General features: G+C 47.2%; 1 protein-coding gene across 1 annotated transcript in view; it reads right to left on the bottom strand.

Annotated features, from left to right (window-relative positions):
- CCBE1 (collagen and calcium binding EGF domains 1) overlaps nt 1-22,194 on the bottom strand; it is a 221,451-nt gene extending 199,257 nt beyond the window's left edge. The window contains exons 1-2 of the mRNA XM_032422721.1: nt 21,993-22,194; nt 21,535-21,615 (exon numbers count right to left, since the gene is read on the bottom strand). Coding sequence (XP_032278612.1) covers nt 21,535-21,615; nt 21,993-22,123 — 212 coding nt within the window. The 5' untranslated portion in view covers nt 22,124-22,194. The remainder of the gene's footprint in view (nt 1-21,534; nt 21,616-21,992) is intronic.
- Between the last annotated feature and the right edge of the window lie 749 nt (nt 22,195-22,943).

Raw genomic sequence — 22,943 nt, 5'->3', positions numbered from 1 at the left:
CTGTGAATTGTGCAAGACTGTTGAATCTCAGATCTGTACCTCTGAAACAAATAATGCAATATATGTTAAGAAAGAAAAAAAGAAGAAGAAGAATGTAGCAGGAGGGGAAGAATGAAGGGGGGGAAATCGGAGGGGGAGAAGAACCATGAGAGACGATGGACTCTGAAAAACAAACTGAGGGTTCTAGAGGGGAGGGGGGTGGGAGGATGGGTTAGCCTGGTGATGGGTACTGAGGAGGGCACGTTCTGCATGGAGCACTGGGTGTTATGCACAAACAATGAATCATGGAACACTATATCTAAAACTAATGATGTAATGTATGGGGATTAACATAACAAAAAATTAAAAAAAAAACACCTGAGGCATACAGGAGGGACAAGCTGTTGGGAGGTTCCTCCAGGAACAAAGGAATTAGTAGGCGCCATTTCCCTCCCCGACTCCCCAGCATAAATGCACAGCCCCCATGCACACTGCTCAACGTGCTCACGCACATCTCCCGCCCTCTCCAATGCCTCTTGGCCGAAGCCCGTGTTTAGTGCAGCGTTATTTACAATAGCCCGATTATGGAAGCAGCCCAAGTGTCCATTAATAGATGAATGGATAAAGAACAGGTAGTGTATTATATATGTACACACATATATATAATAGACACACAATAGAGTATCATTTAGCCATAAAAAAAACGAAAGCTTGCCATTTGCAATGACAATGAATATAATGCTAAGTGAAAATAAGTCCGAGAAACACAAATACCATATGATTTCACTTTATGTGTGGCATTTAAGAAACAAATGAGAAACCAAAAAAGAAACTTAACTACAGAGAAACTGATGCTTACCAGAGGGAAGGTGGGGATGGGGGAAACAGGTGAAGGGGACAAAGAGCTCACTTATGATGATGAGCACTGAGTAATGAATAAAATTGTTGAATCACTATATTGTACACCTGAAATATAACACTATAGAGTAACTATACTGGAATCTAATACAAAAAATACACAAAACGCCAGTGTACAGCAACGGTGACCCACACTACTTCCAGTCTTAATTTAGGCCTGAAAAGCTACCTCACCCTCAAAGAGACAGCATAGACAGTTTCCATCCCCGTGCTGTTGGAATGCTTGGACCTCCACGAAAGGAAGCCCCACCTAGGCTCCTGATAAAGGCACAGGCAGAGAGGTCCCTTGGAGAACAGAGGCATTCCAGCTGGCAGCTGGTACCAAGGCCCCCAACATAAGACTGGGGCCACCTTGGCTCCTCCAGCCCCCGCTGAGTCTCCCCAGCCAACACCATTTGGAGCAGATCCAAAATGCAAACCCATAGAAAATCATTGTTTCAGGTCACTGAGATCTGAGGTGGTTTGTTATGCAGCAAGAGGACTGAGAACAAAATCCTGTTGCCATTAAGAAATGAATAATCAAAATTGGAAACACTACTCCACCATGGCTCTGTCCCTTACAAGCTATAGGACTTTGTGGAAGCTGCTTGAGAGGCCTAAGCCTTAATTTAGCTCATCTGTAAAGTTACGAATAAAAACTGTTAGGTCAATATTTCTGAACACAACCAAAATTAATGTTAAGTGTGTGTTTGGCAATGTCCAGAAAAATTAAACAGTCTCTTCTGTTACACAATATTTGCATTCTTTTAAGAAATCTTGTATAATCAACAATTCTGTTATAAAAACGACCGCTCCCACAGGGAAAAGGGGTTTAGGATCTCCAAAGGTTCAGATTTACAATAAAAGTTATTTTCTGCAAGACTTTAATAAATAATAGTTTATGGCTCTAAAACCTAAACCTCCCTGAGCAAATCCAGCATTTAATCATATCCAGGTTCTGCTCAAAAGGCCTTTCGTGTACTATATCCACCAAGACTGTCACTCACACTTCCTTGTACACATTCCTATCTCGGTCATCTGTGGCTTTTCATAAAGCGCAAAATGGAAATACAGTTAATACAGCCCCCCTGTTAAATCACCACTTGGATCATAAGAATGTTGAAGGAAAGAACCCAGAGCCAATCAGCTGAGCAAACCAAGTGTCACCACTTTCGCTATGAACACTTCCAGTTCCCAGTCAGGAAAGTGTCATTACAGCCTGGGTAGCAAACGGAGTTCTGTAATCTGTCACATTATATCGCATTTTGGTGTTAAACCGATCCTGCGAGAGAAGAGTCTACCGTAGCCTACCCGTGATGCAATAAAACCTGTTAACTCCGCTTACCTTTTATAATGACTGGTATGTTCAATGGCTGATTTCACTTTGAGCTATTTATGGAGAAAACAGAGCCCTATTAACTAAAATCTACAGCAACTTCACCTGCCCCCCAGCCCCCAACACAGGATTATGGAATCATGAAAGCATCTGCTCTTCATGGTACAGTTCTGCTCTGAGCAGCCTAAGCGGACAGCTCCCACATTAAAAGACTTACTCTACTCTTCTACCAAGCTAAGGAAAATAACGTCCTTTTATCTCCATTTTCTTCTTTAGAAACTTAGGGACTGTGTGAACACATACTAGCACTGGAAACCCCACCGCATCCAGGAGATAAAGAGAAAACTGGTCCGTCCAGAGTAGAAGACACCATGCTCAAGTATAAAGATAGAGCAGGTTCATGACATCCTCAGAATATTGTCTTGGAGACTAGCACTGTTTAAGCTAGAAGATGCTGCTTGAAGGGAAATGTATATCGGACCTACAGATGGGAGAGAAGGAAAGGACAGAAAGGTCCGGAAGGAAGGAAGCAGGATCTCTAAGATGTTTAAACAGGAGCCAGTAAGAACGAGAAATCATGCCATCATTAAGGAAAAGCCAGAAGCATTTAGGGAGGACAAAGCAAGGAAGTCACAAATAGTAAAAGCCAAGAAATGTGCCCCTCTGTCGGCACCCACATAGGTCATCTCCTGAAGCAGGCAGCCGCAGAAAGCAAAGCAGCAGCGAAAATCGGCACACAGCACAGACAGCTGTTGGCATACTGCACGTGTAGCCTGGGCAACATCATAGGGACCCATCGATGGGCCTTAGCCAGACTGGACAGGACAGCAACAATCTATACTGGAAGGCCATGGTAAGAGGCATTCCTGTGAAACTGACCACAACCATTATAGGGACGATTTCATCACATAACCTGTTCTTTTTACAGTGACCCTCGGGCGAAATTTCTCTTTGGTCTTTAAGATTTTGACAGAGACACAGCGAGAGAGGGAACACAAGCAGGGGGAGTGGGAGAGGGAGAAGCAGGCTTCCCGCCGAGCAGGGTGCCCGATCCCAGAACCCTGGGATCATGACCTGAGCCATCCAGGTGCCCCCCTCTTTGGTCTTAATAGTTGTAGTTCTCCTGGGCATTGTTCGGTTTTTACTATATGGACTCGTGTAGCATTTTCTCATGGGCTGCTGGAGAGCCCAGAGCCAACTGGCCCACCCATTGTAAGTCTGTCTTTGTGGTATACACTCTTACCCTCAAGCCTGGCTCCATTTCTTAAGTCCCAGCTTTTTTTTTTCGTCTTTTTAATTTATGCTATCTTGTCATATTTTACGTATTATAAATGGCCTTACATATCTGGAATAGATCCAAGTACAAATTTAAATCCAGAGTGTAAACATGGCTCTGTTTCAGAAAATGATCTTACTGCATAGTGTGTATTCATTCACCTTTCCCCAAACAGGCATTCTGTGTGGAGAATGGGTGGGGCATTGTGCTAGGCACAGGGGATTCAGAAATAAGACAGATGTGGCCCTGCCTTTACATCTCGTCAGGAAAAGACCCAAGATAAACTACGGATTGTTTAAGTATGTAACAGAAAAAAACAAGGACCTGATAAGGAGAACCAAAGGGACTGGGGATATACCGTGGTAACTCTAAATTCTGAAGGATTGGGAGCTGGGACTGGACCTTGGTGGGGGGGGGGGGGGGGGGTGTTGTTTTTAAGTTGGGGAAGACCTTTTCTCCAAAGGGAACTGAACAGGCAACAGCTGGAGACAAGGAAGAGAGTCTGCCATTTAAAGAAATGAGACAAGAGCTGAACTGAGAAAAGAGCATAGGATGAGGGTAGACAGGCAGAGGTCAGATCACTCAAGGCCTCTCAGTCTAGGGTAAGGAGTATAGATTTTTTTCTAGGGCAACAGGAAACCAATGAGGGATTTTTAACCCTGGGTCAGACATCATCCCTTTTAAGGTTCAGGGTTTCACTTTCTGCTGCATGGGAATGAAATCCAAGAGGTAGTGCAGAAGCAAAGATAACAGTTGCAATAGTCTGGACCAAAGGTATGGATGGCCTGGACCAGGTGGGTGGCAGTAAAGAGCCCAAGTTTGGATATATTTGGTGAAATATTGGATGCAGAGGATATGTGAAAAGGAGGATCCAAAATTGCTTCTGGATCCATCTAAAGCAACTCACACAGGTATTAGTGGAACAAGTGAGAGGAGGGTTTGTACTGTGAGTGGGGGAGGGGAGTAGAAATTACCATCTATTTGGATGTATCATCTTAAATGTAGACCACTGGATATGTGAATTGCTGAAACTCAAAAAAATATGTATCCCTCCCCAAGACCCTGTCCCAGGAAAGTACTAGACTGTACACTCCACCAAAACAGAGTAAATCAGAAAAAGGGGAAAATAGGGGATCCAGGAAACCCAGAATCTGACACCAGAAAGATTTCCCAGGCTGATCCCTTAGTAAGGGAGATCCCAAGGCCACAGCTGGGTTAGTGAGAAACCAGTTCAGACCAGGGCAGGCCTCAAATTCTGGAAGGAATTCCTCCAAGTTTGAAATGACAGAACACTTAATAAGTTTATGTTGAGAGGAACTTATTACAAATGAGGGTGATGTGGGAGGTTGGATTCATGATTCTATTTTTTTTTAAAGGCAAAAAAACATTATGAGCTCCAGGAAAGGCAAACTATGGAAGAAAGGAAAAGCACTGAGCACTTAGCTGGGCTCAGAGGTCAGTAACATTTCCACAATCATCTTATAGACAATGAAAACTGGTCTATCCCAAACCATAAGTACATGGAGGCAGAGATGGGCAGCACATGGATGGTGGCTCAGGACAGTGGAATTCTCTCCTCCCACAGAAGGAATTCATCAAGAGACAACACCAAAAATTGGGGGAAAATGTTATAAGTTATTTAGAGCTAAGATGTAAAAATCAAAGAAACGAGTTTTAAACATCGGAATGTGGTTGCGGCAGTGGGACAGGAGGGCTTGGGAGGGGATGAGGGCCTGTCTTCTCAGCTGTGGAGTCACTGGACTCTAGATAATATTCAAAACTATTTAAAACTATGGGAAGACATTAAAAAAGTCAGTCATACCACTGATTTTACTTTACTATGTAACACACTGAAAAATGCACATCAGAACATTAAAAACAGGGCAACAACTATGGCTACCTTCACTTCCGAACACCTACGGTGCTTTCTGATAGGGAAGCTAATGCGTTGTTAATATAATTTTGCTACCAAGAAAGAGTCAAAAGAAAGTCGTTCACTTGGTTTAAAAAGATCCTAAATAGAAGCGCCTGGGTGGCTCAGTCTGTTAATCGTCTGCCTCTGGCTCAGGTCATGATCCCAGGGTCCTAGGATCAAGTCCCATATGGGCTCCCTGTTGGGCAGGGAGCCTGCTTCTCCCTCTGCTGCTCCCCCTGTGTGCGTGCACTTTTTTTTTTTTTTTAAGATTTGACAGACACAGAGAACACAAGCAGGGGGAGTGGGAGAGGGAGAAGCAGGCTTCCCGCAGAGCGGGGAGCCCAATGCAGGGCTCAATCCCAGGACCCTAGGATCATGACCTGAGCCGAAGGCAGACGCTTAATGACTGAGCCACCCAGGCGCCCCCACTAATTTTTTAAAAAAAGACCCTAAATATAAATGTAAGTAAAACAGGTACAAAACTAAATGAGATATTAGCATTCTTTTTGAAACTATACTTTCATCTGCTAAGAACACACTCCATTCATGGTATGGTGTTATCCTGGGGGGGTCAAACCCATAGAAATGCCTTTGAGGAAAAACGAGCTTATTCTTGTGAAATGTAAGCAAGTAACTGTCCCTGGTCCATGGTCTCATACAGAGTTCTGCTCTGCTCCACATGGGCATCGACGTACAGTACTGAACTTCCCCCCTAGAAACATTCTCTGAATTAGGCATACCTGTGAAAATAGGAGATCACACATTAGTGATGATGGAAGTACCACTCATCCATGATTTCATTCATGAGAACTCAAACCTCCATTTTATTTGGGAGAAAAAATGGTTAAAAACATGCATATTGGGTTTTGTGTGATGACATTTTTGTACTGAAGACTGCATTTCTTTGAGATGAATATTGAAATGTGTAACGGTAAAAGGACACGTCTGGGATTTGCTTTAAAACCCTCTAGCAGAGGGGCGCCTGGGTGGCTCAGTTGTTTAGCGTCTGCCTTTGGCTCAGGTCGTGATCCCAGGGTCCTGGGATCGAGCCCCGCATCGGGCTCCCTGCTCCGCGGGAAGCCTGCTTCTCCCTCTCTCCCACTCCCCCTGCTTGTGTTCTTGCACTGTGTGTCTGTCAAATAAAATCTTAAAAAAAAAAAAAAAACACTAGCAGGGACGCCTGGGTGGCTAAGTGTCTGCCTTCAGCTCAGGTCATGATCCTGGGGTCCTGAAATCCAGCTCCTCGTCAGGGTCCCTGCTCAGCGGAGAGCCTGCTTCTCCCTCTGCCTGCCACTCCCCTGTTTGTGCTCTGACAAAATCTTTAATACTCTAGCAAAGAAAAAAGGGAATAGAGCAAATGGTGGAAAATATTGATAATCACGGATGTTGGTAGTGAGCCTTTGGGGACTCGATTTTCCCACCATAGATTTCATGTTTTCATAATTTAAAAAATGTACCCAGAGGGAAAACATGGTCAGCTTTTTGCTTTCAAAAAAAAAAAAGGGGGGGGGTAGTTTGTACTTCTTCCTCTTTGTGTTTGTGATGCAAGTATACCGAAAAGCCAAGGCTGCAGTTTAAGGCCATCCCATTATACCCTCAGCCTGTTGAAAGTGCTCTCAGAGGCAACCCGGGTTGAGATGCAGACCAAGCAAGGTAGAATACAAGAAGAGATGAACAGAATCAAGCTTCAAGCTAATGAGGAAACTGTCAACTCAAAACTCTAGTGGCCTGCCATCTTGTTAAAGCAGGACCACCTAACCATGGAAAAGGATATTAAAAGGGAATTATCTGCTCCAGGTATTTACCCAAATGATACAAGCATAGTGATCTGAAGGGGCACCTACACCCCAATGTTTATAGTGGCAATGTCCACAATAGCCAAACTATGCAAAGAGACCAGATGTCCATCGACAGATGAATGTCTAAAAATGTGGTATATATACACAATTGAATATTATGCAGCCATCAAAAAAATGAAATCTTGCCATTTGCAATGACATGGATGGAACTAGAGGGTATTACGCTAAGCGAAATAAGTCAATCCAAGAAAGAGTTATAGGATTTCACTCATATGTGGAATTTAAGAAAATGGGAGGATCGTAGGGGGAGGGAGGGATAAATAAGATGAAATCAGAGAGGGAGATAAACCATAAGACACTCTTAACTGTAGGAAACAAACTAAGGGTTGCTGGAGGGTAGGTCGGCTGGGGGCGGGGCACGCAGGTGGTAACTGGGTGATAGGCATAAAGGAGGGCACATGATGTGATGAGCACTGGGTGTTCTATGCAACTGATGAATCACTGACCTACCTCTGAAACAAATATTACACTATTAAATAAAATTTTAAAAATACATAAGGGAGAAAAATAATTATCTGGTAATTCAAGAGATGCCTGATCCTCTTATGTGGGTAATTTGGCTGAAAACGAAGTTCTTGGTTTATCCCTGTTTCACCACGTCCCTCCCTCTCTTGGCAGCTCTAAACAGAGCCAAATATGGAACCAGAACCAGGGCAGCAAAACGAGGACCCTGGCAATGCAGGGCTCCAGCAGGCCAATTAGCACTCGAAGTCTTCACAAGGGCCCTTAGATAAATAAACTCAAAAGGATACACAGTAAAATGTAAATTTGCAATTAAAGTTTTTATAAATGTAAGACAAGGATTAAGCCCAGTATATTAGGATAAAAGAGGTGAAGGAAATTTTATGAGAAAGCCTTCTCATCTGAGGTCATCATTCCTTCCCACTTTATTAGCATGAGTCTCCTCCAAATGGAACAATCTCTCCTTTCTCGAGGTCACCATGGAAGTACAGCTCTTCCCTACATGAGGAAACACATACTTCCCCCTCCTTAGCTTAGTCTGTGGAACGGCAGGTCTTGAAGGCCAGCAGACAGGAGCCGGCCGGTGGCTTGGGGTGTGATGGGAAGGCGAGGCCTTAACACTTGCACAGATAAGATGGGCTCCCGAGCTCACACAGCCCGTGCTTGCAGCAAAGAGGAGCTCGCTTTCAAGAGTATACGTACCTGGGGAGTAAAAAGACACTCTACTCTTTAATAACGGGGTAAGAAAAACTACCCAAGGCATTCAAGAGATTCACTCCACAGCGCAAAGGTGGCTCTCCCATTTTTAAGACTGATTAGAGAATTATCCAGAACACCCCCCACGGTATCTTCAGTTAAGATGTTTTTTATGTCAAGCAAATCCCCTGGGCTGAAAACTAAGCCCGTTTCCGTTTGTTCTGCTCTCTGTGAACGAGTGATCAGTCACACATTGCCAGACCTAGAAAGCACGCAATCAAAGCCCCAACCTCCTGCAGTCCAGGATCAGGGAGCACCAGAGGGTCATGGGGACCAGCACCCGTATGTTCTAGGAGGGCAGTGGCAGATCGTACAGGTCTTGCTGTTCCAGACCAAACTGCAATCTGGTGGCACTAGATTATGGTTTTTTCTGATTCATTTAGGTAAACCTTGATCTATTTGAAATTTGCATCTTCAGTTTAAAACCTGAACCCGTCAAAGCATCAGGAAGGACCCCTTAGCATCTGCTGCCTTAGAAGGCGTGCTCTCCAGTGAAGAGATGAATTAAGGAGTATCTGTACAATGAAATGCTGTGCTGTTAAAATGGATCAGTACCCTTTGTGATAAGTGTTCCTTACCTATTATGTGAAAAAAGCAACTGCAGAACAAACCCATTTCTGTACATAGCAACTACAAATATTCTGTTCCACAGGCACAGAAAAGAGCAAGAAAACCACACTCTAGTCGCTTGGCAGCCGTTAGTCTAGAGGGGAATCACAGAGCATCCCAGTTCGAAGTCCTGCATCGCTAGGGTGTAAATGCGCAAAGAACGAGTGTTGTGATCATTAAAAGGACGATTTCCTTTTTTTGTGCCCCCTTCCTTGCAGGAACTTCAAAGCATGATTTCCCTTTCCAGACTTCTCTAAAAGAACAGCAGCATCGTTCCCTCATCGTTATGGCAATTTCCTTTCGTAACATCCTCAGAAGTGTGGATGAAACCCTCCCATCTTCGGGGCGCAGCGTGTTAAATGTGGTCCCAGGTGCACAGGACTGCATACATCACATCAAAGATACGTGCACAAGCGCACACCAATGTGTCAGGACAACACAACAGTCGAGCTGTATGTAAGCCAATGGGTAAGTAGACATCCTAGGAGAATACCAGTCATTTTAAAGGATGGACAGGGGAAAAGAGGTTTTTATAAACAGCCAAGAAAGGAGTCGCCGGAGAGGCAGGACTTGGTGGGGCAGCTTGCATAGAGCTCAATGCTAAGAGCTACAGGGTTGGGGGGGGTAGTCGACACGAGAGATGCACACATGCCCCCCCCCCCCCCCCCCCCCCCCCCCCGGGCCTCCAGGTGTGCGAAGACTGCCGCCCCTGCCCTAGGACAGCAGGTAGCAGCCGGGCTGCCAGAGCCCCCCCGGGGCTAGGCATCTCCAGCCTTGAGCAGCTTGTGTTTCTGACCTCAATGTGCCCTCCACAAATAATTTTCATCTGTGCTGCAACACCTGAAGATGTGGTTCCCAAACACTAGGGGTCTCTGGGAAAAAGACCTGAAGACGGTGGGGTGGCAAGCGCTGAGTCACTTATTAGGATCCTTTCGTGCCTTCACTTGAGATTTTAAGTGTCCGTTCCTGTTACATCCTCTCTAATAGGGTGCCACACATTATGGTGTCAAACTCTGGAAGCGTATTTCAAATGCAGAGGTCACTTGTGAACCACTTCGTCTTATCAGCCTCCCATTCAAAGAAATCCCTCTTTAAAGAGCCTCAGGAGCACATCCATCCATGAAATGCAATTGCCTTTCCTCCCTCAGTTTATAATAACTTCTATTTCTAGGATGTAACCAATATAATTGCTGTTATTCCAAAAAGAAGCCCATGTATATACCTATGCATTCCATATGGATACATTCGGGGATTGCCTGGTTTAAGGCCATACAGAAAATACAGGGCTCAGGTGATAACCACGCGAGCACGCTAGAGTATTATCTCATGTTAAAGTTAATTACAAACCTATAAAAAGCTCCGCGTTTGCTAGGGGGTTGAGATGTTCTTTCAGTTATCAGAGGAGAAACCTGAGAACTAAAACTGGAATGGGAAGAGACTCTCTGCTAGCACACAGATTGCCTATCCCACTACGTGGAAAAAAACAGTATGTTTGCATTTGATGCTTGCAAGGAAAGAAAAACACAGCTTGAAACTGAAAAGCTTTCATTTATAATACGCTGAGCCATGTTTATATCTTGGGAGAAGGTTCATGCAGTGTGGCAACAAAGCAAAATATTTTTGAAAAAAAAAAATGCACCAAAAGTCACTAAGTAGCTCCAGACACCAAGCTGAGAGCCTGCAATAGGAAATGAAAAGCGATGGAATTTGCACATGGGACTTCAAACTGCTCAGCTTGGGAAACACAGAGCTCATGAGGGCCAGTCTACCCATCCTGACCCACCTCCACCCACACCATCACTCCCGATCGCCCACGAACCACCCCACAGAAGGAAAGGAGATGCCAAGAGAAACACTAAGACCTACCAGACAAGGGATGGAGACACCAGGCTGACAGATGGTTCACCGACACAAACTTTAGCTAGAAGTTTCCCTGTTGAGAGGCATGAGGACCCACGCTTAGCAATCACAGAAGCAAGCAACCACTTGTCCCCTAGGCAAAATGCCAGACTGCTCACCCCCTTTTGCCCTTTGCTCCAAGTTTTCAGCCTTGGCTGCAAGTTATGCACGGAGCTTTAAAAAATTCCTGGTACTGGGTGCCCACCTCTGCAGTTTCTGCTATAACTGGGTTTGTTTTTTAAACATTCCCTAGAGGGGCACATGCACCCCAATGTTTATAGCAGTAATGTCCACAACAGCCAAAATGTGGAAAAAGCCCAGATGTCCATCAACAGAGGAATGGATAAAGAGGGGGTACATATATACAATGGACTATTACTCAACCATCAAAAAGAATGAACTCTTACCATTTGCAACGATGTGGATGGAACTGAAGGGCATTATGCTAAGTGAAATAAGAGAAAAACTAGTATGATCGGATTTCACTATGTGGAATTAAGAAACAAAACAGATCAACACAGGGGAAGGAAACGAAAGAGATGAAAACCGAGAGGGAGGCAAACGATAAGAGACTCAACTCTAGGAAACAAACAGGGTTGCTGGAGGGGAGGGGGTGGGAGATGGGGTAACTGGGTGATGGGCATTAAGGAGGGCACTGGGTGTTATATGCAACTGATGAATCACTGAATTCTACCCCTGAAACTAGTAGTACAGATGTTAAATTACAAAAAAAAACCTCACTAGGTGATTCCGATGTGCAGTCCAGGCTATGAATCACTGCCTATGGTTCTACACAGCAAACAAAGAGGAGCCACGTGAGAGCAAGCAAACACTGGAATGACACAGTGGTGCGCAGGAAATACCAGATTCTGCTTTGAAAGATCTGGAGTGGGGCTCAGCATCCCTAACGGATATCTCAACATAAGGGCTAGAACAGATCACGGCCTCCATAGCACATCCTACAGAAGCTCCACAGACATGATCATGGACTATATCACGGTTTACACTACTTTAGGTGGTTTAACCCTCTCCCTTCTTCAGTGGCATTGCTAAAGTTACTTTAGTTTCATTGGCTCCCTCAGGATCACCCTGGTGGACAGGGATACCCACGGAAAGTACGGTGTCTAGAAAACATTCCCTTCACGTGGCCCAGTGTGTGCTGGGTTTTATCGGAGGGGAGGATATGGGCCAAACGGTGACCTCCCGAAATTGAAGTCCTAACCCCAGTACCTCAGAATGTGACTGTATGTAGAGACAGGAGCCCTGAAGAGGTCACGGAGTTAAAATGAGGTCATGAGGATGGGCCTGAATCCAATAGTACTGCCCTCACAAGAGAGGGCCAGACACAGATAGAGAGGGAAGACCGGGGGGAGACACAGGGAGGAGACCACAGTCTGCAAGCCCAGGAGACCCATTGGAAGGGGTCAACCCTCCCAACACCTTCACCTCAGACTTCTGGCCTCCGGGAACTGTGAGAAAATAGTTTAAGCCACCCGAGACTATGTTGTTCAAGCAGTCCTAGCAAACCAACACTGGGGGCTTGGTTTGTGTTTTTTTAAAGTTTTAGAGAATAAGTAATGCGGGGGGGGGGGCAGAGGGAGAGGAAGAATCCCAAGCAGACTCCGAGCTGAGTGCAGAGCCCGACTTGGGGTTTGATCCCATGACCCTGAGATCATGACTTAAACCTGAAACCAAGAATCAGACGCTTAACCAACAGCCACCCAGGCGTACCTGTGTGTCTACTTTTGTACCCTGGCTCTGCCACACACCTGCTGAGACCTTGACTGAGAACTTGCATGAAGACTTACCCACAAGGAAAGTAGCCACCCCGCTTTTTGTTGTGATCTCGGTTTTTGGTATTCAAGACTCACTCCCCCTCCTCTTTCTCTTCCGTGTTCCAGATAGAAACTGGTGCCTGGTTAGGTGACCTCCACGTAAGTCCCAGGTTCTGGCATAAAATTGCTTTCCCTATGTCCACCCAGCTAGGCCAGAATGGGCATGAGTTATCTCTTACATATGTAAATTAGTATTAAATTCAATTTTCACAGAATTTGCAAAAAAAAATCAAGTTTTCTCAGAGATAAAAATCTCACTGATGTTGCATTCTAGGTTCTTCTAACCTTTCAGGTACGGCCAGAACTACATTCCAGCGTTTTTGGAACAACCTTGCTTCCAAGGAACAGTCTTTGTGGTCTTGGTGGGTTCCTAGGAAGGTAACCTCAGCTCCGCCATGCAATTTTTCCACCATAAAAATCACGAGCAATTTCGCTATAGAAAAATTCCAAAACACCACATGGACACGTTACCAAGAGCAATGCCGAGTGAGAGCAAAAGCAAGAGAAGAGCTGGAGGAAAAGTCATGGCGCCATGTCCGTGCTGGCTTTTAGACAGCCTGACCTCCAAGGTGGTAGTGCTGGGCACACAGGAGAGGTTAGAAAATTGCGTTTGTAGAGCTATCAACCTTTCTAAGCTTAGACGGCCTTTTAAATTTGGTTGAATCCGTAGAAAAACAGCTGTTACCAAGGTCAGAAGCTCCCACGAGTTTAATATGAACTTTTTCTCTACCCAACTTCACCTCCATAGGATGCTCTCTGCTCCTTATCAAGTTTTTATACCTTTTTCTTTACCATGCCCCAGAGCATTTCTAATAGGTCAGGCGGTGTGTTCCAACGTTTTCCTTTCTTCTCTCCAAAATGCCATTAGATTTTGCTTCTGTCCCCTCAAAATATTTCTTGTGCCCTCATTTGATTTTTGGATGTGAAGTTCTCCACTATAGAAATTCAAAACAAACTCAGGGAGAGGCAGCTCTGAGTCAAAGCACGGGATGATCAATATGCAAGTCAGGAATTAAAGTATGGAATTAGGGGTGGGGAAGGGTAAGATCAGCCAAGGCAATCCAGAGTACTCAACCCAAACATGAAGGCCCGGTCTTGGGAACATGAAAAAAAAAAAAAAAGAAGTTAGTCCTCAACTACTTGCAAATAGTCAGCTTAAGAACACTGACAAATTATGTCCATTTATAGTACCATTTGGGGATGACCGGGGGGGAGGCAGAAATTCCAGCTCAAAAACTGATTCCCCGAGATCAGGAAACCAAGTCACAAAGATGCTCAGGCCAGGAGGTCCAAATACAATAAGGCAACATGAAGGCAAGGATCTAAAGATGAAGCTAAATACATCCCAAGTGACCTGAGAACTTATATCTGTGGACAAGGTTACGTACAGAGAATCCCACTCTTAGTCTTTGTGTTAAGATGGCTCACTAGAGAGTAGCTCCGTTGGTTAAGTGTCTGACTCTTGATCTCAGCTCAGGTCTTGATCTCAGGGTTGTGAGTTCCAGCCCCACGCTGGGCATGGAGCCTACTTTGGGGGGGGGAGGGGAGAAGAGATGGCTTTCTGGAAGTCAGCAAACATCCTATAAACGGCCAGATGTTAAAGATCTGAGGCTTCGGGGGCCAAATGAGGTCTCTAACAACCCTTTAAAGATATGAAAAGCATTCTTAGATCATAAGTTGTATAAAAACAGGCCATGGGCCCTACTACACCAATTCCTGCTCTGTACCAAACTCCCAGACCAGATCCTAGAGCAGAGGGCTCTCCTGGCCTCCCACCCGTTCTCAACCAGCAGCTGCTGGGCTGAGAGCTGCCCCCGCTGTTCCCAGATGGAGGCTGGAGGGCTTCACCCCAGTGGGGCAAACACAGAACACCCCCCAGGTGTAGCCAAGAAAGAAAGGTTGAGAACAGAGATAAAGGCTGAACACAGATGTGGTCCACGTTTCTGAAATCCGGAAGTATGAAAAGATGGTCTAGTTCACATTCCGCCACACCAAACAAGGCAGCATATTCATGCATCCAACCTCTCACGCAGGCTTTTGACTTGAAGCTGGAAAGATGTGCTGCTTTGCTCAAAGGGGATTAAATATGTAGACCTCATACCACCACCCCATCCCCCCACCCAGGTCTCAGGATGGAAACCGTCCAGAAGGTTCAGCTACAACTACAATGATCCATAAGGGATTAGGAGAAGGGAGGAATGTGGAGGGGCAGGCCTTAGAACAGTCTGCTTAAAGTTACTGTTGGAAAACAGGAGCGTGGAGTAAGAAGTGAACTGGGTGTTCCTAATGGGCCAGTTCTGAGGCTGCCATCCACCTCACAGGGCAAACGGCCAGAGAATTCCCTTTGTACTACTTTCACATTCCAATAATTCTTGAAAGAGACTTGGGGCACGCACTAATTTTCCACCAACACCTCTGTAGAACAAAACTTTGGTTACCACCACCCCTGGACTCCTGTGTCCCTGCTTGGTGGGTTTCTTTTGCTGAAAGGAGACAGCTGGTCCATAGGAAATTTCAAGCTCTTAGCCTCCAAAATGGGACCTTAATCAGATGTGTGCCAAAAGAACTCTTAAATATGTCCCAAAAGACAGCTTTGACTCAAAATTCCCTTACTAAAAGATAAGTCGAATTAAAAATCTAAGTTCTAGGAGGGCAGAGGCAGGAGTTTTTCTGCATTTCCCACCGATGTATTCTAAGTTCCTAGAACTGTGCTTGGCACCTGGTAACTCAAGTATTTGCTGAATAAGTGAACCAAAGTTGTTGCTAAAACTTTAAAACTCATAAATGGCTTCATGGAAAAGAACCTAGCCTGAGAAGCTGATGGTATAGTGGTTTTCACCCCCAGAGAAAAGCAAGAGAGATGGAGCGGAGACCTCTGTTCTCTGGCTATTCAGCAGGGCTCCCAACGCAGGTGGACTGTCTCACTCACAAAGGCGGGAAAGGTCCCGCTGAGCAGGGGGTGGTAGGTTTGGAGAAGCTGAGCTCACTGACACGTGAACTACTGATTGAAATGCAAACTTTCTCCGGAGAAGATAGGGTATTCTAGAATAAAAGAGTGCATTTGCTTTTTCCGGGTGCACCCACGCAGCTTCACTTAGAAAAGGTGAAGTTAATATCGGAAAGTCAGGCATCCATGACTTCAGGGACAATGAGTGAAGCCACTGGACCCGTCTCGGAGGGCACTCCGGGGAAAGTGCAGCCCTTTGTGGTGAATTTGGTTGTCCTTTCCTATCACTTGGTGCCGTTTCTCTGAGAAGAGTGAAAAGTGATACGGAACCCGCCTTGGCCAAGCCCTCCCACGTCCCTGCCCTCCTCCACCACCTGTTCAGCTGAAGATAAACGTGGGAGCGAGCGGGATCCCCTTTAAAACTGCAACCCCCACTTCAAAGCCAGGGTCTACAGGGCAATTAACACAGGCAGGAACCCCGGCGTCCTCTTCAGGTGTTAGGTAAAGTAGCAAGGTCAGGGCATTAGCTGGAGCTGCCCGAGAATCCGCACCTGTAACACATTAGCAGCTCAAGCAGGTCCAGCCAAGCGCCGAGGAAGACAACCATAGCACCTCACAGTAGCCCAGGGAGTCTGGGTTCCAAAAGAGCCTCTCTCAGAAAAGGAGGCCTACTTGGATAGGCCAGCGACCGCAGTTCTAGAAAGGCTAGTAAATTGAAAGTGGAGTTCATTCACTTGTAATATTCACTCGGTCATTTGACATGTGGAATACCGTCCAGGCCTGAGGCTAGCCTCAGAGGTATGGTCACGAACCAGGGGACAGTTGGTCCACCCCCCACCCAGCGGGCTGACCATCCAGTGACAGAGGGTCTAACCCAGGGAAACCGAGGCTGCCTGTGATTTAGACAGTTCCTGCCCAAACCACCTGTTTCCTGCTCTTTTCATACCAGCTCCTCTTTAGCAGAGGATCATGAAGATGTGCTTTCTGAAAGGGGGCAGCGTGCCCTGAGCCAACGATTACCCACAGCACGCCCCCCTACCCACCCACCCCGTGCCGGTCCTGAGCTTTGTCGGCAGTGGGCTGAGGACCAGAGGGTCTGCTTCCTAGCCTTGTCTCTGCCCAGAATGTCCTTCGTGCCTTCAGGCAAGGGGCAAGCCTCTAAGATCCTTTAAAGTGGGGTATCTATGCCTTCTTCCTGCTCTTATGGGCACACGAGTAGGGCGCTTTACGTGGTCAGCAAGCAAGAAACAAAGATACGCTTTGTGATTCCCCACCCCCACCCCCGAGGCACTGCAGTTTTGGGCTCTCCTACATTTGAAAAAGTATCTAAAAACTAGTGTACAGTGGTGTATAAACACCATTTCTGGATGTGGAGTTTGCTTTTCCAAAAATTTCTACCATACTGTCCAAAACTCAGTGTCCAGTGAGCACCTACTATATGCACCCAACGTGCCAAACGTGGGGGGGATTCGACAGTGAGTATGAGTGGTACTGTTCATCCAGCACTTCCTATATCAGCTCATTTAATCCTTCACCGTAACCCTGTAACTTCACCACTAGTAGGATTTTAGAGACCACTAAGGTAAAGAAACCAAAGTCACAGAACAATCTAGTCAAGCTGGGATTCCAACTGGCACAGTTCCTATTACTGCTCAGGTTTTGACCTCCGAGCCCTCTGTAGGAAGTGTGACCCACCAGATAGCACATTCTCCAGTCTCCCCTCCAATGTGGCCTCAGCTAGAGTGCAGGGCTCTCAAGCTGGTAGGGCTGCTCTAAGGGACTTCTCCAAATCCCACGCAAACCCACTTGCAGAAATATCACATTACCTTTGACATTTTAACAGGATTTGGCAATACATATTATGGAAAAGTGGGGGTTTTGGCACCCCTAGGTCATTATATCCCGCGGGAACAGGGTCCTAAGAGCAGTACCTAATGAGCTGCAGAGGGACAAACACTGCCGAGGGGAAGCTAGGGGCCGTGGCAGTCCAACCACCACAAAATGGAGCTACAGCCAATGCAATTTAAACACCTAACAGCGATAAAGAACGTATTTTCTCTTGCCCAGAAAGCCATTCCTAGCTGCTTCTAAGCTCATTTCCATCATTGATACAGTATGAACTACATGACTTTGAACTGGATCATCTACCATTGTGTATTGGTTCGTTTCAAAGGCCTTAGTCTAAAAATCAGGTCTCTAAGCAGGACAGACAGTAACTTATTCTATAGGCATTTTGTAAGGCTATTTTAAGCTAATAGATGCTCAGTAAATCCTTACCGGGTCAGGAAAGTTTGTTTTAGATACTGCTTCACTCAAAAAATTGGATTTTCTGGACATTCCCTACACAATGTATTCATTTTTAAAAAGCCTTTAACAGGTTTTATGATAGACCCAATAAATGAAAGGTAAACATGAACCTCTTGTTCAAAACTACATGGTCGGGGGGTGGGGGGGTAAACTTGTGGGGAAAAACAGCCACAAGAGGCTAGCACCCTGATAAATTTATATGCTTAGTTTGGCTCTAAGAGTCTTAGATAAATCACACCCCAACAGTGAAATCTTTAATAAAGGAGTACACCCTGCATCAGATAACACTGAGCAGTACGTACTCCAAGCTGGGTAGGCTGTCACTGGCATGAACTCAAGTGTTTGTTAAACTTTGGGCACTTGGCCCAATGCACACTGGGGTAGAGAGTCTCAAGAGACAGCCCTGTGATTAAGAAATCCTCCAAGGAAGGAAAGCTATACACATATGAACCAATATTGTATATGACAGGAGAATATAAGTTATTTAAGGACAGATCTCCAGGATAGTGGTTAACTGAAAAACCACTGGTCATGGTGAGTGTTGGAGTTTTCCATCAAACGGTCTTTTGAATTTACTGCCATCTGAATTTATGGTCTTCCTTAGACCCCAGGATCTTGAACGTTCTACCTCCTCTGTAGGCACCTCCGGGATGATGAAAGGGCCTGGACCCAGACTTTGAAGTCAGACAAACCTGGGTTTGAATCTTGGCTCTCACGTGTATTAACTTTGTGACCCTGACCAAGTTTACTTAATCCCGGAGTTTCAGTTCTTCCCCTGTAAAACTGAAATACAAAAGCAAGAGTGGCTTTGAGGATTAGAGATAATGTATGTAAAGTGCATAGAATGGTGCTGAGTACAAAGTCCTCAGGCTGTCATTTCATATACAGAAGGCAAACGTGGAAAGGTGCTTGGGTGAAACCCTGGGAAACAAGTGTACAAAGGTGGGGGGGGGGTCCAGAACAAAGATTCTGAACCCAGCTTTCCTTCTCCGTACCATTTAGGTCTCTATAGCTTTTAGGAATAACAGATCAGATTAACACTACCATGAACATGGTGGGAGTAAACTTTAAGTCCCATAAAAAAATTTAACAAGTTCAGAAGGACTTCTGTAGTTCTCACTTGTGCTAAAAACTGTTCAAAGGACCAGGGGTAAAATCAGGGCCATCTATCAGTATTCCCCAAGCAGCTCAGCTACTGTACTTAAGATTAAGGATCATCCAAGAGTTGAGGAGTCTGGTCTCCTGGAAGGCTGGTTTTTAGTTTTTGGTTGATGCGGTAGGAGTAACTACTCGTGCACCTGTAGAAGCCTCTGCGCCTCTTGAATTTAAATGGGTTTGCACAGTGACCAGATTGAGGACAGTGGTTTCTATGTAAGTGCTTAGCCTTTAATGCACGTTGCATTAACACAGGCTCTGATCTGGGAGGTTTGGGATGGGCCTGGACACTAACAAGCTCCTAGAGGATACTGCTGGTTTCCAGATCCCACCTGGAGCAAGAGCCCCTAGGAGCCGAGACAATAAGTCCACAAACCAAGCACAAGTCCCCCCATTCTTGGGGTTCAAAAGCAAACAGGGGCTCAGTAACTGCCAATCAACTGTCTTCAGGAATTTACGGAGTTACGGGAACAGTATAACAGTATACACAGAACTCTGGATTATCCATAAAACAAAGTAACAAAACCAGAAAATATTCACAGGGACCACTACTCATTTTCCCCAGCTGAAAACCCCCTTCTCCCACTCCACTCATTCCCCAAAACAAAATTCCTTACTTTTCTGTGATGTAAAATAGCCTTGTTAGTTCTCATAAGCTGTTCTCTTGGATAGCTGTTGAGAACACAGACATTGATAGTGTCTCTTGGGGAGTCTTAGTGTAAAAAAAAAAAAAAAAACCAGGGAAGAGGAATAACAGTGTAACAGTCAACTTAGAACACTAATCAGGCACCAGTGGTTTCTGAAAATTGGACATGCATTCTGCAAGTACCACTGATTTATATGCAGCCTGACCTTCAGGGACTGAACAAATGAGTAAACCATCTCAGGGACACTTTCCCTGTTAGAGGCTTTAGTACTAGAATGATAGGAAAACACCATGTCCTAATACTGTGGTCATGCGGAGGACACACGGGGCTAGCACCAGGCAAGCAATCCTGGCGCCAGTACCCTCGGGTCATCCCACCAGCATGGATCACCTTGCTTACCCGGTTAACCTCTTCAAGTCTTTGCCTGTAAACTGAACATACTCCTCCCCCCCCATCTCCCCACCCAGGCCTCAGCACATTTGATCGGTGTTGACCACCCATGTCCTGGATAAGACAATGCTTCCCAAGCCCAGGGAGTATTGCCTCACTTAAAGGATGGGGGTCATTCCACTGCCGACAAGATTTTAAAGCACAGTATGCAACGTAACTGATTACTGGTTTGCGGACCACAAACTCACCAGCCCTGAAACCACTTCTATCTGAAACTTTGAGCATGTGAACTAAGATCTCAGCGGCTCCAAAAGCATGGTGATTGATTCATCGGTTACATTATGAAGAATAAAACTTTTCTCCAAATTCACTTCTGGGGATTGCTGCATTACCTTGTACTACCCAATATTTATCCTGGCACCCCAAAGCGTAGGACTGGCTGAAACAGTCTGGCGGGAGTGTGATTCCCAGTACCTTGCACCGTACCTTTAAAAAGCAATTCGTGTTTATGGATCTATGCCTCCCATTCAAAGCAGTGGACCAGAAGCCAAGCACTCAACGGTGAAAAATCAACCCTCACCTCCAAAAGGCTGCAAGCAGGGAACAGTAATTTTTGAGAATGAGAACCACCTAGGAAACATTTTCCAATCTACATAGATTCCCTAGCCCTAGTCAGGGGTAATTTTAACAAGCACCCAGGTGATCTGTGGACTGCACTTTCAAGTACTCTCCTTATGGCTCAACAAGCTCAACATTCCCCCCCACCCCACCCCACCCCAACACACCCACGTCCACAGCCCGCAAACCTCTTCCATCCTTTTGCCCCCGGAGGCCGTTAGAGTGTTACACTCCATCCCGGGAGAAGGTCAAAGGACAGTCAAGAACCAAGTATTTACTTGTCAACTGTGTTTTTGAAACAAAACGCAAACGCGGCCATCCGTCTTTGCCACAGCGCAGTTTGCACCCACAATCCAATCCACTTAGCAGCTTTCAGCCTCTTCCTCTCCACCACGCGAAGTATTCCAGGAAGCGGTAAACGCCTCAGGGTCCCAGGGTGCAAAGTCTAGGTGCACACTTGATTGCCCGTCATTGCTCTGGCCCAAAAACCACACCAAGAGGTTTGCACTAAAGGACTCCCCAAGCACATCCCAGCGCAACCGTAGCCCCCAGTCACCAAGCGCGTCTCCAAACCCCTCCTCTGCGGAGCCGCGTTCCCAACCAGCCCGGGAGCGCGGCGGCGGACTCGGCAGAGCCCGGAGACTTACTTAAAACACGTGGTGAGCTCCCCCGTAGGCTTCAGACACGGGTATTTCGTCGTGGCGATCTTGTTTTCTGAGCAGATCTCTCTAGGAAGACAGAGCAGCCGCTTCGCTGACCGTCCGCGGAGAGCGAAGGGCAGGGCGCGCGAGGGTGGCACGGCGCTGCGTCCCGGCGCGCCGAGCAGGCGCTGGTCCCCGAGCGCGGACGCCGAGCGGCCTCGGGGCCTGGGCTGGGGTCCGCCGGCGCGAACCCAGCCCCGGAGGAACCGTACCAGGGAGCCCCAGACCCACTGACGGGGAGCCCGGGCAGGGCGCGGAGTTTAATGCCGCCCAGGGTAGTTGAGCCCCCAGCCCGTGCCAGCGGAGCCGGGGCGTTGGGGGGCGTGCGGGCGCCTGCAGGGGCCGGGATACTGCCCCCACCCCACGAACCGGGCGCGCAGCCAGCCGGGGCTGGCAGCGCTTACCTGTCACCGTCCTCGGGCTCCTCTCGGTAGCTCCACGTGTGTCCCAGCGCCAGGAGCAGCAGCAGCGGACCCAGGCTCCTACCCAGCTGCCTCCTCACCGCTCCTCCCCGACTCGGAGGCGGCGGCACCATCAGGGAAGCTCCCGGCTTCTTCCCGGCGCTGGAGCTCTTTCCCCGCCTGTGCTCGGCTTCTCGGCGGCCGCTGCCTTCCCTCTCCCCGGCAGGGGGCGCCGGAGGGCAAGGGCGTCTGCGCCACCTGCGCGAGGCACGGGGCTGGGGGGTGTCCTGGAGCGGGGGGTGGGTGCAGAGGCGGCGGAGGAACAGGGAGACGGGTCGCCTGCGGTGCTCGGTCGGCGCGGGGGTCGCGGGGGCTCAGCCGTCTCGCCTAGGATGTCCACTCGGGATCCACGGACTCGCCAGGCTCGGCTTTGGGCAGCGCCCTCCCCTTTCGCCCTCTTCCTGGGCTGGGAGGGACGGGCAGGGCGCGCGAGCCGGCGGCTGTGCGCATCTTGCCCTAGGCCAGCTCGACCGGGAGGAGGAGCCGGCTCGCACCCCGGGGACAAGGAGGGGGGGAGCCTAAGGGTTAATAAGCTTCCTTCCTGGCGTCAGGTCACTTCTGAAGGCCAGGACAGGCCTCTGGTCGCCTTTCGCTCTCCAGCGCGTACACCCTGCTTTCCCGCCACCCCGGGCTGCTCTCGGCAGGATTCGGGAAGGAGGAGTCGGAAGGACAGGCGCTTCTCCCCAGCTGCTTTTCACGCCCGGGACAGCACAGCTTACAGGGCGTAGCAGCCTGGCTTCCTTAAAAATCTTAAAAGAAAGTTCTCCGGTCGTTTCAGTTGCTCGTAAAGCCGCTATTTTCTTCCTAATTGGAGCTGGGGACAAGTGAGCTGCGCGCTTTCTTTTCTTTCCTTATTCCCCCCCCCCCCCCCCGGGGGTCTTATATGGTCTTGCC

This window comes from Phoca vitulina, unplaced genomic scaffold (assembly GCF_004348235.1).
Source record: "Phoca vitulina isolate PV1807 unplaced genomic scaffold, GSC_HSeal_1.0 scaffold27, whole genome shotgun sequence".
Classification (NCBI taxonomy): Eukaryota; Metazoa; Chordata; class Mammalia; order Carnivora; family Phocidae; genus Phoca; species Phoca vitulina.
This window is presented reverse-complemented; position numbering and strand designations above follow the sequence as displayed.